Source organism: Triticum aestivum, chromosome 3B, assembly GCF_018294505.1.
Source record: "Triticum aestivum cultivar Chinese Spring chromosome 3B, IWGSC CS RefSeq v2.1, whole genome shotgun sequence".
Taxonomy (NCBI): Eukaryota; Viridiplantae; Streptophyta; class Magnoliopsida; order Poales; family Poaceae; genus Triticum; species Triticum aestivum.
Window position 1 is genome coordinate 587,393,387 of NC_057801.1, and position 14,307 is coordinate 587,407,693.

Genomic DNA, 14,307 nt, shown 5'->3' on the forward strand with positions numbered 1-14,307 from the left:
TAGGCTAAAAGATTTAAAGAGGGGAAAAACATGAAGTTATCGTGTCATAGTATTTGTTATGACTGACACATACAAAATGTGCATTGAGCATGCTGAATATTCGAACATGGCCAGGTATCCCGGATCCAACTAAAAATGTCAACTACATCAAGATGTTTCTTTTATGCCTTAGCCAGAGTGTGGTGTGTATAAAAGATAATTACCTCATTAAAAGAAATTGGAAAAGGTGTAATAATGTCGTTTTTTTACCGCCAATGAAACCTGAGAATGCTTGTTGGGACATGGTACCAGGTGAGGATGGAATCCCAGAGCACACATCTATCATAATCATGCAGAACGAATACCAAAACTCACCTACAACCCGAATACACATATCTACTTGTTTGTATATATGCCGTGTACCACCAAACAACAACATGTACACACTCCTCTCTTTAACATCAACACCCAGTCGTTGCCCCATCTCTCTTCTCTCCTCACTCACCCCCTTCTCTGCTCACTCAAGCTCTCATCACTCCTCTCTCCTTCGCACAGATAGTCCATCCCACATTTCCATGTGTTCCTCCATGACCTGATCAAGCTCCGCGCTACATAGCTCAGTCGCATCATCATATGGACGAGATTGCACAATTCACGCTAATCCAGTGCTCTGAATGTAATCTGGGATGTGTGTCTTGGTTTGTCTTTGTGACACGATGGAAAAGCCAGGAAGGCATTTCTACAAATGCAAGCGGCGGGGTGTAAGTTTTCTCACCAAACAAACACTCCTTCATCATTGAGATTTAACCAATGTATTTTTGCCCTCTCTATCCAGGTTGGAGGTTCCCCGTTCTGAAAGTAGGAGAACAAGTACATCACCCTCCTCGATGCGCCCAAACTGAAGCTTACATGAGAAGGAACTTGGTGGTGTTGATGAATACTGTGTGGGACAGGGGCGGAGCTGGAGCAAATGTTACCCGATGCACCACTTTAATAAGGCATAAAATTTTCAAACAATGAAGTATTGAATAAAGGTGTGTTTCATAGCTTTTAGCACACACTATTGGATATAATTGAAGGTGTTTTGTAAAAACAAAATATAGACATAGAAATGCTTACGATAATAATAAAACAAGGGACACAATTACTTGAAAAGGCTGCTTTGCATTTCCAAATTCCAGAATACATTGCCGAACAACAAGGTTTAATAACCTACAAGATACAAATAGAATTAAACTTACTAATAAAATGCCCAAATGAAAGTAGTGTGACTAAAGAACTGAAAATTACCTTTAATACTTCTATCCGATCCATGAACTACTCAACCACTTTGAGCATTGGTGACCTCTTTCATTTCTTCTTCCTCCACATAACAAATAATATCATCACTCAAACTTTTCTTTTGAGAAGAAACTTGCCCGTAGTATCTGTATTTGACAGGTACAAATTACAAATTAGACATGAAGACTTGCATAGACAAATAAACTATACCCTAATTAAAACCCTAGAAAATGCCCCATGCTTTGCCAAAACATAGTGATTTGTTATATTCGCAACAAGTTTATACTCCCTCCGTTCCAAAATAGATGACCCAACTTTGTGCTAAAGTTAGTACAAAATTGAGTCATCTATTTTGGAACGGAGGGAGTACGTGATTGTTGCAGTTTGTAATCAAGATTAGGACAAGCAAGACAAACGGTCAACGGAGCTACCACAATTGTGTGGCCTATATAGACGCATGGAGACGAAGGTGAAGGTTCAAGATTGGAAAGGTTGAGAAATTACCGAGCGCCGGATCTACTCACCGGCGTGCAGTGTCGCTCGCGTGCGGCGCATCGTTACCGTGTGAGGGCCAGGCTGCGTGGCCTGCGGCGTCCGGCGGCCGGCGCGCTGCCGCTGCGGCCTGTGTAGGCGACGGCGACGCGTATGGTAGTCTGACATCATACGCGCAACGCCAAGCGAACCGTCGTGGGTGCGTATGTGAATACAGGCGTGTCGTGCTGTCGTGCGTGCGTACGTGAGGATCGATCAAGCGAACTGACATGGGCCACCCTGATTAGGCAAGCAAAACTGTCGTGCGCAGGCGTCCTGCTGGGTTGGGCCAATGCGGAGCCGTGGCTGAATAGGGCTGACCCTGATGCACGGCACTTGGGCCACCCTGATGCACCGGGCCTTTCTAATTGACAAGTACTATTAGCAAAATTTTCCAGCCGTATTCCTGTGCATACGGGCCGGCCCAATGGGCTCCGCCCCTGGTGTGGGATGAATGCCGTGTGAGAAGGAACTTGGTGGTTGATGAAGGATATTCTCTACACACTGACTCTGTATCTAGCGGCAAGGAAGAGCTTGAGGTAAATAAATTTAAGATACATCTATGGCTAGCCTACTAAACATGGCAGGTTGGCCATAAAAGTGTTTAAATCTATGTATCTCAAGTGTGTCTCGCGAGGAGAGAAAGTGACACACATGACAGGCTGGCCATAGATGTGTCTTAAATTTTTGTACGGCGAGTGTCTTTCATCTCTCTAGATATAGAGGTAGTGGGCAAAGGAGATCCTCACACAACTGTCGTCAACCAAACTTTTCCATAGTGAATTTTTTGAAATGCCCATGAGCAGAAAATGCCACACATGACAGGCTGACCATAGACGTGTCTTAAATTTCTATACCTCAAGTGTCCATCCTCTCACTAGACATATAGACAATTGACAAAGGAGACCCTCACACACGTTTCATTAGCCAGCAAGTTCCTTCTCCTCTAAGCTCCTGAAGCTCTTGGATATGGGCGCATCGAGAAGGAAGGTTTTTTCCTCTGCACATTGTATTCATTTCATTATTTTTGTTGAAAAATTTAGGGGCAATTTGGTTTCTAACCACAATTTGTCACACTTTAAGTTAGGCAAATTTGATCAAGTTATGCGGCCTTCGTTCTAGTCACATCTAATATAAGATATTTTTTGAGAAATAAACCCCACATGTTATACATATAGAAAGTGTAACAAGATTTTTTTTAGACAAGTCAAAGTGTGGCTAAGAACTTAAGCACCAAGATAAGTCAAATGTGGCAAATCTAAGACTAGTTCTTTTGGCCGATTTTGAACCCTTTCCAGCTTCTCTCAAAACCTCCAATATAATCGTTTGACAATCTTACATAGTTAGGATCTAACTAGTTAGGATTGTCAAACGAATGAATGTATAACCAGCTTAGATTGTCAAGCGAATGAGTGCTTGATGATTTTGGGAGAGTCTCTTAACTAGCTAGTTAAGGTCCCCTAACTAGCTAGGTTTGTCGAACAAATGGATGTTAAAAATTCTGAGAGAAGATGAGGAGAGGGCTGATTAGCCAAGAGAACCGGCCCTTTTCTTAGAACTGGCCCTTAATCATCATAAACCAAACATGCCAAATTCCTTATTCTTCTTGGTCTCTGACATCATATTACCATTTTGCCCCTGTTGAATGGATGGACTCAATCCGTCATTTGCGACCGCCGAACACACCACACCGGAGTGTTGTGCCGCCGTCCCGTCGTGAACAGCAGGGGAACAGCGGCGGCGTTCCTCTCAGCGGTAACGTCCCCCGTGTGCTCCGCCCCTCCGCCCCTCCATTTTCTTGAGTTGAATGCGAGGTTTCTTGATTGCATAAACCCTAGTTTCGAAGTGAGGGTTCGGTTCGCTCCACGTCCCGCCGCCTCCACGCACCCACTTGCAGATGCAGCTGCTCCTGCGCTGTGGCTCTCTCCTCCGTCTCTACGAGTACGGCTGTCAATCCCCCTTGTGTGCATTTTCAATTTCCTTTTGTCGATTCGGGTTCTCCGCACGCCGTAGGGCAGCAGCTTCCGATTTGGGGGATAATAGAAGGGGTGGAGTCCTCTCCATTTAGGAATTGTAGATCGAATGCAAGTTTATTTATTGGGGGCTCAACGGTGTTCTGCAATGTGCTGCCCTGACTTGCTGTCATGGTGCGGATGCGGCTTTATGGGTCTCTTTGATTCAAAGGATTTTGATAGGATATTTGAAGGATTAGAATCCTTAGGAATTTTTCCTACATTGATCGTTTGATTCGTAGGATTGAATCCCATAGGATTTTTTCCTAAGGATTCATTTGTACTACATTTCACAGGAATTCTAACATCCACTCCAACCTCTTGAAAGAAATCCTTTGTTTTTCCAGTGACACAATCAAACAGACTCAAATCCTATAGGGATCCAATGGACGTGCCATTTCAATCCTACGTTTTTCCTATTCCAGTGTTTTTACAATCCTATGAATCAAAAAGGCCCGTATTTTTCTTCTTTTTGTGAACAGCATCCAGTTAACTACAGTATTTTTCTATTAGTATGAATCGCCGAAAACATTATTATCCAGTAGCCACAATGTTTATTTAATTTGCTGTGCATTGAGGAAATTGGCACGGTCATCATTCATATGGATCTAATGTCTCAGGAATCACTTAGGATGTTTCTGCAACACGTGGTGAAACAACTTGTTGTTTACAGGTGTAGCGGTGGGCTTCCAAGAACAAATTACAGTTGTAGAAAATTAGTGCTTCCAATACTAAACGTGATGAGTGAGAGGACGCGGATTACCTATTCACGTAGAGCTGTCTCTAAGAACAGTGAGATCAAGAAAGATGAACAAACAGTCATAGAAAAGGTTAGTATTGTATACCCATTGTGCTGACATTTGTCGTTTATACATCTCATGGTCAGAAATTCATGTATTTTTTGGAACCATAGGAAGATGACACTGAAAGCACATTGGAGATAGAGCGAATCAGAGGTGACCCTAGTATGCTCCAATCCATGACAGTGAAAGAACTCAAGGAACTCACAAGGTTCAAAATTTTCCTAGCCTCCCCTTATTGTATGTTTCCGATAATTGATTTACCCATTTAGTTTTGTATGCCATGACTTTGAAGGACGATGGGAGTTGCTGCGAGAGGTAACAAGAAAGATTTGGTATCAGCTCTGATGGAATCTCTGGGTGAGGAAGTAATTGGTATGACTTACTTGCAGACCTCTAGTGGTACCATTGAACTACATTCATGCTTTCTTTGTATAGACTCTACATGCACCTCTACAACCTCCTGATTCAATTATGACTTCTGCCCTAGTAATATGAGACAATGTTCAGTTTTTCCCGAGAAATTGTATCGTAGGTAGTAGGTAGCCAGAAGAATAGCAATCAGTACGTGTTAGTGTATACATCTATATAGTGTTGCAATAAGCATTTTGGCTGGATGCTGATTCTTTTTCTGCAGGTAAAGAGGGAGCATCAACCATTGAGCAGATTGGCCCATCAGAAGTACCTTCAAAAAGAAAAGGTGCCGCTTCAGTAGTGGTTGAACAAAAGCTAGAAACTTCTGAAGTTATTTCCGCAACTCCTAGCAAGAGAAGTAGAACCAAGCAGAAATCAATTAAGGGCACCACTCCGGAGGAGAACCCTGTGACTACTGTCAAGATAAATAAAACATCACACAAGAAGGAAACAGTTGTTGGTACGCTCATTGTTTCACCAGTCTTGATCATTTCTGGGCTAGAAAATTACTGCTCTCTTGGCTAACTATGGGATTGTCTTTCACAGCCAATGGTGCTATTGCAAAGGCGGGGTTGGGTCTTAATGTGGATGGTGCAGAGCCTTGGACTGTACTTGTACACAAGAAGCCACAGGCTGAGTGGATTCCATACAATCCTAAGGTCATGAGGCCTCCACCCCTTAGCAAGGATACAAGGGCACTAAAGATTCTATCATGGAATGTCAATGGACTGAAAGCTCTAGTAAAAAATAGGGGCTTCTCCGTTCATGAGTTAGCACAGAGGGAGGATTTTGATGTGCTATGCCTGCAAGAAACGAAAATTCAGGCAAGATATTTGTTATTACAAAATGATCTTGTAAAGATAGGACAAGCGCAGTTCTGTCTCGCAAAGCTGGCATCTGCCTTTTGTCCTCTGAAAATTTTGCTGTACTTCATTCACTCGAATAGTTTATCAACAAATAGTTGCACTGTTTTGCGCAGGAGAAAGATGTTGACGTCATCAAGGAAAGTCTACTTGAAGGGTATACCAATAGTTTCTGGACATGTAGTGTGTCAAAGCTTGGATATTCAGGGACTGCCATAATTTCACGGGTATGGACTGCCATTCTTGCACCCTAGCACCACCAATTTTGTCAGTGCTTCATAGTTCAAAACACTTACAAATTTTCATTGGTTTCTTCTGTTGTACTGTGTTTCAAGTTCAACCAATTGCAAGGAATACTGAATGGAATTGGAATAAAATACTAAGTGCCCAAATGTCCCCTTATCTAGGAATCACCCCATTATACCAGTTGGTTCAGCTCCACTGATACTGATGTTTTATTTTGGAATCTTTAACTCCAGATTACGTGAAACTTAGAAAGGAAACAATTGAAACATAAGCGGTTAAACGCTCGAGCTATTAGTTTGCTTCATAGTTATCCTTCCATGATATTAACACATGTCACCTGATTAATCATTGTGCTGTGCTTTCTGTAATTTCTTATGGATGTTAGACAAGGAGATCCATTATATCGCTGTGCTGTTTGCACTTTTTTGTACTGCTTCAGTTGATCATAAGGGCACATTAACAAGTTAGGAATGTTTATTGTCAAATACAGTAACTTTGCTTAGCATGCCCCTCATATTCCATATCTCTTCATCATGTGTCCTGCACTTTTGTAGGTGAAACCACTTTCTATCAAGTATGGGCTTGGTGTACCAGACCATGATACAGAAGGGAGGATTGTGACAGTGGAATTTGATGATTTTTACTTGCTAACCGCTTATGTGCCAAATTCCGGTGATGGTCTCAAAAGATTGGTAATATATTGCTGTAGTTTTCATTCTGGTATGCATCACTTGAGATTCGAATCTAATCCGTGATTATATGTTACTGTGTAGACTTACAGAGTCACAGAGTGGGATCCATGCCTTGGTAACTACATGAAAGTATGCTCGCCTTGCCTTCTACTTTTATTTATATTTGAAATAATTTTCTTATGCCTTTATACCTTTGCCTGTCACGTTTTTTTCTGGAAAAAGACGAAGTTCTGACTTTCCCCATTGTTTCATATTGTTATTTGTCACTGCATTGATTTCCCCCATTCCTATTCTTAGTCCTTCTGTTCATTGGACATGTTCTCCAGTACAAGCAGTTGTGGTGGATATCTATTTTATCTGTTTTCTGTGGTTGCATTTAGGGTTGGTGTGTTGTCCTGTACATTTGCACATACCGAAACTTAGTAATAGCTAAGAATAATATAAAGTGCCTTGTTAGAACTTTGGAGGTACATGCCACAGTTGGATGTTAAGGCCCCTAAAGTTTGCATGGAAACCTAGTTAGGGCTGTGGACCTTGACATTGTTCAATCCAACATATTGGGCATCTTTCATCATGCAGTATGCGCCATATCTCCATTGTTGGCTATTTTCATTCCCTTACTTTACCTTAATCGAGTTAGCACATTGGAACCTCTCTGATGTTGTGTTTCTGTGCAGTTGATATCATGTGCAAAACTACGCTGTTAGTTAAAAATGCATGATTATGTTCAAACATGATGCCGGCCTCCTTCATTTTATCATGTTTAACAAAACCTGACAAATTTCGTATGATTATGCAGGAATTGGAAAAATCGAAACCTGTCATACTAACTGGTGATCTTAACTGTGCGCATCAGGAGATTGATATACATGATCCTGCTGTAAGTAGTCGTTAGTTTGTATCACCTACATGCTTGAATATCTGTGGTACAGAAAATTTACTTTATGCTTAAATATGCGGTGTATGCGCTATTCCACTGGTGTATGACCACAAAATTCATTTTCAAAACCTTGCTTATCATGTTACTAAAATGGCTCCTGGACAATTACTGAGACTTGAACCCAACATCTCAGGTGTTAAGTTAGCCACACCAACATACAAGTACATCGATGTGTAGTTTGTTTATAATGGTTGTTAGATTGAAAAGTACGTAAGCACTCAGTATACTGCTCAAAGGGTGATCTATATTATGCAAAATTGCTGCATGCTATGTATTTCAGGTTGTGTTTGTTATTTCACTGTCCAAAAATATGCTTGTTAGGAATACAATTATCAAGATCCTTGTAAAAAAGTAGAGCTACTGAGAAATCCTGGCCCAAATTGTGGAAAATAACCTTTATTGTGTTGTTATCGGACATGTTTTTGGGTGGCCTGTCAGTATGTCACGTTGTCTAGCTCATGGATGTGACGGCTGGCCTGATCTGTTTTGGTACTGATATCATTTCCACTCTGACCTCCCCAAACGTTCTGTGTTACATTTTCTTGTATCTGTTACCTTTTGTCCAGGGAAATAGTAGAAGTGCCGGCTTCACAAAAGAAGAAAGGAAATCGTTCGAGACTAATTTTCTGTCCAAAGGGTTCGTGGATACGTTTCGGAAACAGCACCCTGATGTTGTTGGATATAGCTACTGGGGTTATAGGCATAATTGCCGGAAGACTAATAGAGGTATGAGCTCGATGACTCGAGCCCGACCTTACCGCAAAAACCAGAAACCACTCCCTTCATTGTTTATATTTACTAGCACGATCTGTTAGCAACCATTTAGGCATTTCACATTTATACCCATCTATTGTTCAGTTGACAAATTTTGCTGTTTGATCATCCCAATGAGCCTCACTTGTTTCGTCATGTGGGAGGAAAGTATGCTCATGGTTTTAACATGTTGCCTTTGTCTGTTGGCGGATACACAGGTTGGCGCCTGGATTACTTTCTTGTGTCGGAGTCCATCGCGGAAAGAGTCCACGATTCATACATCCTTCCCGACGTTTCTGCCAGTGACCACAGCCCGCTCGGCCTCATACTGAAGCTCTAAGCGAGCCCCGGCCTCATGCGAAACTTGCAATCTAACTTCTGGGGTTGGTTTGCAGCGTTGCCTGTTCCGGTTTGCGCAGATGATTTTGCGTCAGTGAAACAGTAGGTAGTACTTCAATGGATATTGGCTGGTGGTCATTGTACCAATCCAGGGTTGTAGCGTTATGGTTCAGCATGAGCCTTTTGGGGAAATACCTGTCCCGGCTATGTGTTCCGGCTGACCTTTCAGACTTAACATGAAACTGTTCCTCCGATAGTCTGGGTCAGATATGCTGTGCTGTATTGTTCGAAGCAATTTTCTCAAGACTAAAACCTGTAGAGTATAGACTACAGAGTGCCTATCAGATAAGTGTGGAACATGCGTTAAAACAAGAGTCTATTCAGGAAGAAGAAATCTACGGTAGAGCTAATATGCATGGATAGTAAACAAATACGTACTCCCTCCGTTCCTAAATATAAGTCTTTTTAGACATTTCAAATAGACTACAACATACGGATTATGTAGACATATTTTAGAATGTAAATTCACTCATTTTGCTCTGTATGTAATCATTTGTTGGAATATCTAGAAAGACTTATATTTGGGAACGGAGGGAGTAGTTCCGTAAAAGTTATATTTTACAGTTTCATTTTTATCTTGTACATAACGGGTACAAGTATGAGATATGGTCTTCGAGTGTACCTGGATGCAAAATACAATTAGAGTGGCATAGTCCGAAATTCTAGCTGTGTGAAGATCGCTGGTCGGGGCATCTTCGACGCCGTCCATCAACCCGAACGTGTTTGCGGACTGCGATAGTAGAGCTGGCCATCCAAACCGGTGCATCAAACATCCGGCCTCCTTCTTTTGACATGCATATCAATAAAAATTTAGCACATGTAAATATAAGGGTAAACATACGCAATCACACCCTAAATGCGCAAGCGGATGTTCAGAAGTTTTTTACATGCGTCCAATCCCAAAAGTTGTTGGTCCGGCTATCCATGCAAAAAGTTCTCCTTTTCTTTGCCTCCTAGATGGGTTGTGCCTGCTAAATTATGCACTGTGCAACTGGCTCCATCAAATCGGACGTCAAATGCTTCAACATCCTAGCATTGATAGGCTTGCACGTTCTTCGCCGCATCGGGATTCAAGTTCGACATCTTCATGGTCAACATCTTGGCGGCGGACGGCTCCCCCTTCGGCTCTATCGCGGCCGTGGATGGTGAAACGGGTGGGAACTGGGGTGGGTGGCGGTGGCGATTAGACGGAGACAACAAGGAAAGGGCGGGCTTACATGCGAAAATAGTGTGGAATTTGTTAAACATATCTTGCGTCACAAGTATATGAGATAGAGATAGGATTTTTATTATCTGTTTAAACTACTTTATCTCTTCTTCTCTATCTCCTCATGTATCTCCCTTCGGTTGGCAATCTCCACCGAACCCTGTAATCCTCTCGATCTACAACGATCGCTCAGTCAATATATACATGCGGGCTCTCATGTATGAGGGTTGAGACGCTTCCATCATTCTCCACATGGTATACAGAGCAGGCTCTTCCGATTGCATCTAGCTCGTGCCTCCTACCTCTCGACACCTACCCATCTCCTTCGCCCCCAACCTACGCTTCTCTCCTCGCCGCCACCCATCCCCTCCACCATGTCTTCCTCCAGTACTGCCGTCTCCTCCACCCTTAATTACAACACCTCTGAACCCCTGACCAGGACGAACTACGTTCTCTGGAAAGCTCAAGCCCGATCCCAGATACTGGGCGCTGGCCTCTATGGCTACATCGACGGCACCATCGTCGAGCCTCCCAAAACCCTCACCACCAAAGATAAAGACGGCAAAGATCAGGTCATCCCCAACCCTGCCCATAACCCCTGGCTCGTTCAGGATCAACAGATCGTCGCATATCTCTTGCGCAATCTGTCCAAAGAAGTTCTCATCCAAGTTGCTTCCCTTGAGTCCTCCCACGCCATCTGGACTGCCTTGGCCACTATGTTTTCCGCTGTCTCGCTGTCTCGTGCCAACAATCTTCGCCCTGCACTCACTAATGCTCAGAAGGGCTCCATGTCCGCCTCTGCCTACTTTGGCCAGATGCGATCTCTCTCCGACGAGCTCACCGCGGTGGGCAAACCCCTTGGAGACGGGGAACTCATCTCTTTCATCGTCGGCGGACTTGACATGGACTATCAACCCATCATCTCCGCCCTCGATGTCCGCACCGAGCCCATCACCGTCGACGGTCTCTTCTCCCTTGTGTCAAACTTCGATCAGCGTATGGAGATGTTTCACGGTGCTGGCAATGGCGGTTTCAAGTCCTCCGCCAACATCGCCTCACGGGGCCGTTCTGGTGGTGGAAACGGCGGCTACCGCAAAGGAGGGGGTGGTGGCTCTCGCGGCGGCGGCGGCGGCGGCTACAACGCTGCTGCTGGTGGCTCCGGCGGCGGCGCTCCTGGCGGCTACTACATGGCGAGCGGTGGCAGCGGCCATCCAAACCCTAACTCTGGTGGTGGCTATGGCGCACACCAGAACGGCGGGGGTCACCAGGGGGGTTCTGGTGGAGGCGGCGGCTACTTTCACCAGAACCAGAACCCTTCTGGTGGTGGCGGCTACAATCGCCGCAACAACAACAGCAACCGGCGCCCTTTTCAAGGGTATGAAGGGTATGAAAACAAGTGTCAAATTTGCAAAAAAAAAACCATATTGCAAAAGACTGTGATTGGCGCTACGCCGATGACAAAAACTCCCAAAAAAAGAAAGTTGCAGCTGCAGCCGACGTGTCCTATGGCGTTGATACCAACTGGTACATGGACACAGGTGCCACCAACCACATCACAGGCGAGTTGGACAGGCTGACTATGCATGAGAAATATCGTGGCCATGATCAAGTCTACACTGCGGCAAATGGTGCAGGTATGGAGATAAGTCATGTTGGTCAGTCCTTTATCAAAACCCCACACAAAAATCTCAACATCAATGACATCCTATATGTTCCTAATGCCTCCAAAACGTTGTTATCTGTTCATCGTATTGCTCTTGACAATAATGTGTTTCTAGAGTTTCACCCATTCTTCTTTTTGATCAAGGATCAGGTCACGAAGAAAATTCTCCATAGGGGTGTCTGTATCGAAGGCCTCTATGCTTTGCTTCCCAAGTATTGCCAGAACAATAAACAAGTGTATGGTGCCATCAAGCTTTCTGCTGAGAGGTGGCACAATCGCTTAGGTCATCCTTCTTTTTCTAATGTTCATCAGATCCTTAGTAGAAATAAACTCCTAGTTGTTGGTGAGAGGAACTTAGAAACCATTTGTGATTCATGTCAACGAGCAAAAAGTCATCAATTGCCATATCCTGTGTCTACTAGTGTTTCCACTAAGCCTTTGCAGCTTATTTTTTCTGATGAGTGGGGTCCTGCCCCCACCTCTGTTGGTAGACACTCTTACTATGTAAGCTTTATTGATGATTACACCAAGTACACATGGATATATCTCCTTAAGAAACGTGCTGATGTGTTCCAAGTTTTCCACAACTTTCAAGCTCTCGTTGACCGCAAACTTGATAGCAAAATTATTTCTGTACAGTCGGACTGGGGGGGGGGGGTGAGTATGAGAAACTGAATTCTTTTTTTCAAAAGATAGGTATCTCACATCACGTCTCCTGCCCACATGCGCACCAACAGAATGGCTCTGCTGAACGCAATCATAGGCACATCGTTGAAGTAGGGCTTGCTCTTTTAGCCTCAGCTTCAATGCCACTAAAATTTTGGGACGAAGCCTTTCTCACTGCCGTGCATCTCATCAACATGTGGCCTAGTCGCACTATTTCCAACGAAACTCCAACTGAACGCCTCTTTCATGTCACACCAGATTACACCACACTTCGAGTTTTTGGGTGTGCCTGTTGGCCAAATCTTCGTCCCTACAACACCCGTAAGCTTAGTTTTCGGTCTAAGCAATGTGTTTTCCTTGGGTATAGCGCTCAACATAAGGGGGTCAAGTGCTTAGATGTTTCCACCGGACGTGTGTATATCTCACGTGACGTTGTGTTTGATGAAACTCAATTCCCTTTTACAAAACTCCATCCAAATGCCGGCGCCATTCTCCGAAAGGAAATTCTTCTCCTTCCTCCGCATCTATCCGGCGTTCCGCGTGAGGGTGATGATATTTGTACTGACCCAACTTTGACTAATCCATCACCTGTTGCACCTGAGTTTTGTATTTCAGCAGAAAATGGTGAAAAAACACTGATTCAGCAGCAACAGAGGAGGAAACAGGCGATCCAAGAGAATCTACATCGGGATCGGTGCCCCTGACTGCGTCAGCCCCGATCGTATCCTCCTCGGGATCGCTGTTGGGCCAGTCCCGCCCGATCGCGTCACGCTCCCCCACCGCACCAGCCTCCCCGCGTGCGCCGCACCAATCGGCTGCAGGGGGCAGCCCGACCAGGCGGCCCACGCTGGACCCCCTAGGCGAGGCGCGCCAATCATCTAACGAGGCCAGTCCGACCAGGCGGTACCCGCCGGTCCCGCAGGTCTACTCCAGGCAGGACCCTGCGACAGGCTCGGCTGGACGCGACGCGGTTCACGTGCCCGATCCGCCCGGATCTTCTGCGGCTGCCTCTGCTGCTCCTTCCACTACAGTTGCCACAGAAGATCCCGTGCTGTCAAGCGGATCTGCCTCGGGATCACCAGAACCGCGTCTGTCGCCGTTGCTCGGATCTTCTGCGGCTCCTCCGCCGCTGCCTCGTACGCGTCTACAGGCAGGCACTATTCATCCTGTCAATTATAAAACTAAGTATGGTTTAGCTACCTCCAGTGACTCCGCAGGTGAACCTCGCACTGTCACTGATGCTCTTGCTGATCCCCGCTGGAAACAAGCTATGGATGAAGAATTTCGTGCCCTGCAGAATAACAACACATGGCATCTTGTTCCCTATCATCCACGTTGCAACATCATTGACTGTAAGTGGGTCTATCGCATCAAACGACGATCAGATGGCACCATCGATCGCTACAAAGCCAGACTCGTTGCTAAGGGGTTTAAACAAAGGTATGGACTTGATTATGAGGACACTTTTAGTCCTGTTGTTAAAGCTGCCACCATTCGCCTTGTACTGTCTGTTGTTGTGTCTAGAGGTTGGAGCCTCCGTCAGCTTGATGTTCAGAACGCGTTTCTCCATGGTGTTCTGGAAGAGGAAGTTTACATGAAACAACCTCCTGGGTATGAAAATCAACACAAACCGTCTCATGTTTGCAAACTTGATAAGTCCCTTTATGGTCTCAAGCAAGCTCCTAGAGCATGGTATTCACGTCTGAGTTCCAAACTGATAGCTCTTGGGTTTATTCCTTCCAAGTCAGATACATCACTGTTCATTTACAAGAAGTTACAGACTGTTATTTTGTGCTCATTTATGTTGATGATATTATTGTCACAAGTTCCTCTGATAAGGCAATAACAGCTTTGTTGCAAG

General features: G+C 44.5%; 1 protein-coding gene across 3 annotated transcripts; it reads left to right on the forward strand.

The window, feature by feature from the left end:
• Positions 1 to 3,370: 3,370 nt before the first annotated feature.
• Positions 3,371 to 9,104, forward strand: LOC123071083 (DNA-(apurinic or apyrimidinic site) endonuclease, chloroplastic). 3 transcript variants are annotated; one of them, XM_044494563.1, is made up of 12 exons: positions 3,371 to 3,546; positions 4,477 to 4,633; positions 4,717 to 4,814; positions 4,899 to 4,978; positions 5,241 to 5,477; positions 5,564 to 5,841; positions 5,997 to 6,107; positions 6,681 to 6,818; positions 6,900 to 6,947; positions 7,618 to 7,698; positions 8,325 to 8,484; positions 8,730 to 9,104. In XM_044494563.1, the coding sequence occupies exons 2-12, from the start codon at positions 4,544 to 4,546 to the stop codon at positions 8,849 to 8,851; spliced, it is 1,443 nt and encodes a 480-aa protein (XP_044350498.1). In that variant the 5' UTR covers positions 3,371 to 3,546; positions 4,477 to 4,543; the 3' UTR covers positions 8,852 to 9,104. The 3 variants fall into 3 exon arrangements, with proteins under 3 accessions (XP_044350498.1, XP_044350497.1, XP_044350496.1); XM_044494562.1 differs by having other exon boundaries at positions 3,450 to 3,732; positions 4,899 to 4,963; XM_044494561.1 differs by having other exon boundaries at positions 3,453 to 3,732.
• The last annotated feature ends 5,203 nt before the right edge of the window (positions 9,105 to 14,307 follow it).

Coding starts and splice junctions, on each gene's coding strand:
- LOC123071083 (XM_044494561.1), top strand. CDS start 3,689: ATGCAGCTGCTCCTGCGCTGTGGCTCTCTCCTCCGTCTCTACGA. Junction 3,733..4,476: donor TCTCTCCTCCGTCTCTACGA/GTACGGCTGTCA, acceptor TGTTGTTTACAG/GTGTAGCGGTGGGCTTCCAA. Junction 4,815..4,898: donor GAACTCAAGGAACTCACAAG/GTTCAAAATTTT, acceptor ATGACTTTGAAG/GACGATGGGAGTTGCTGCGA.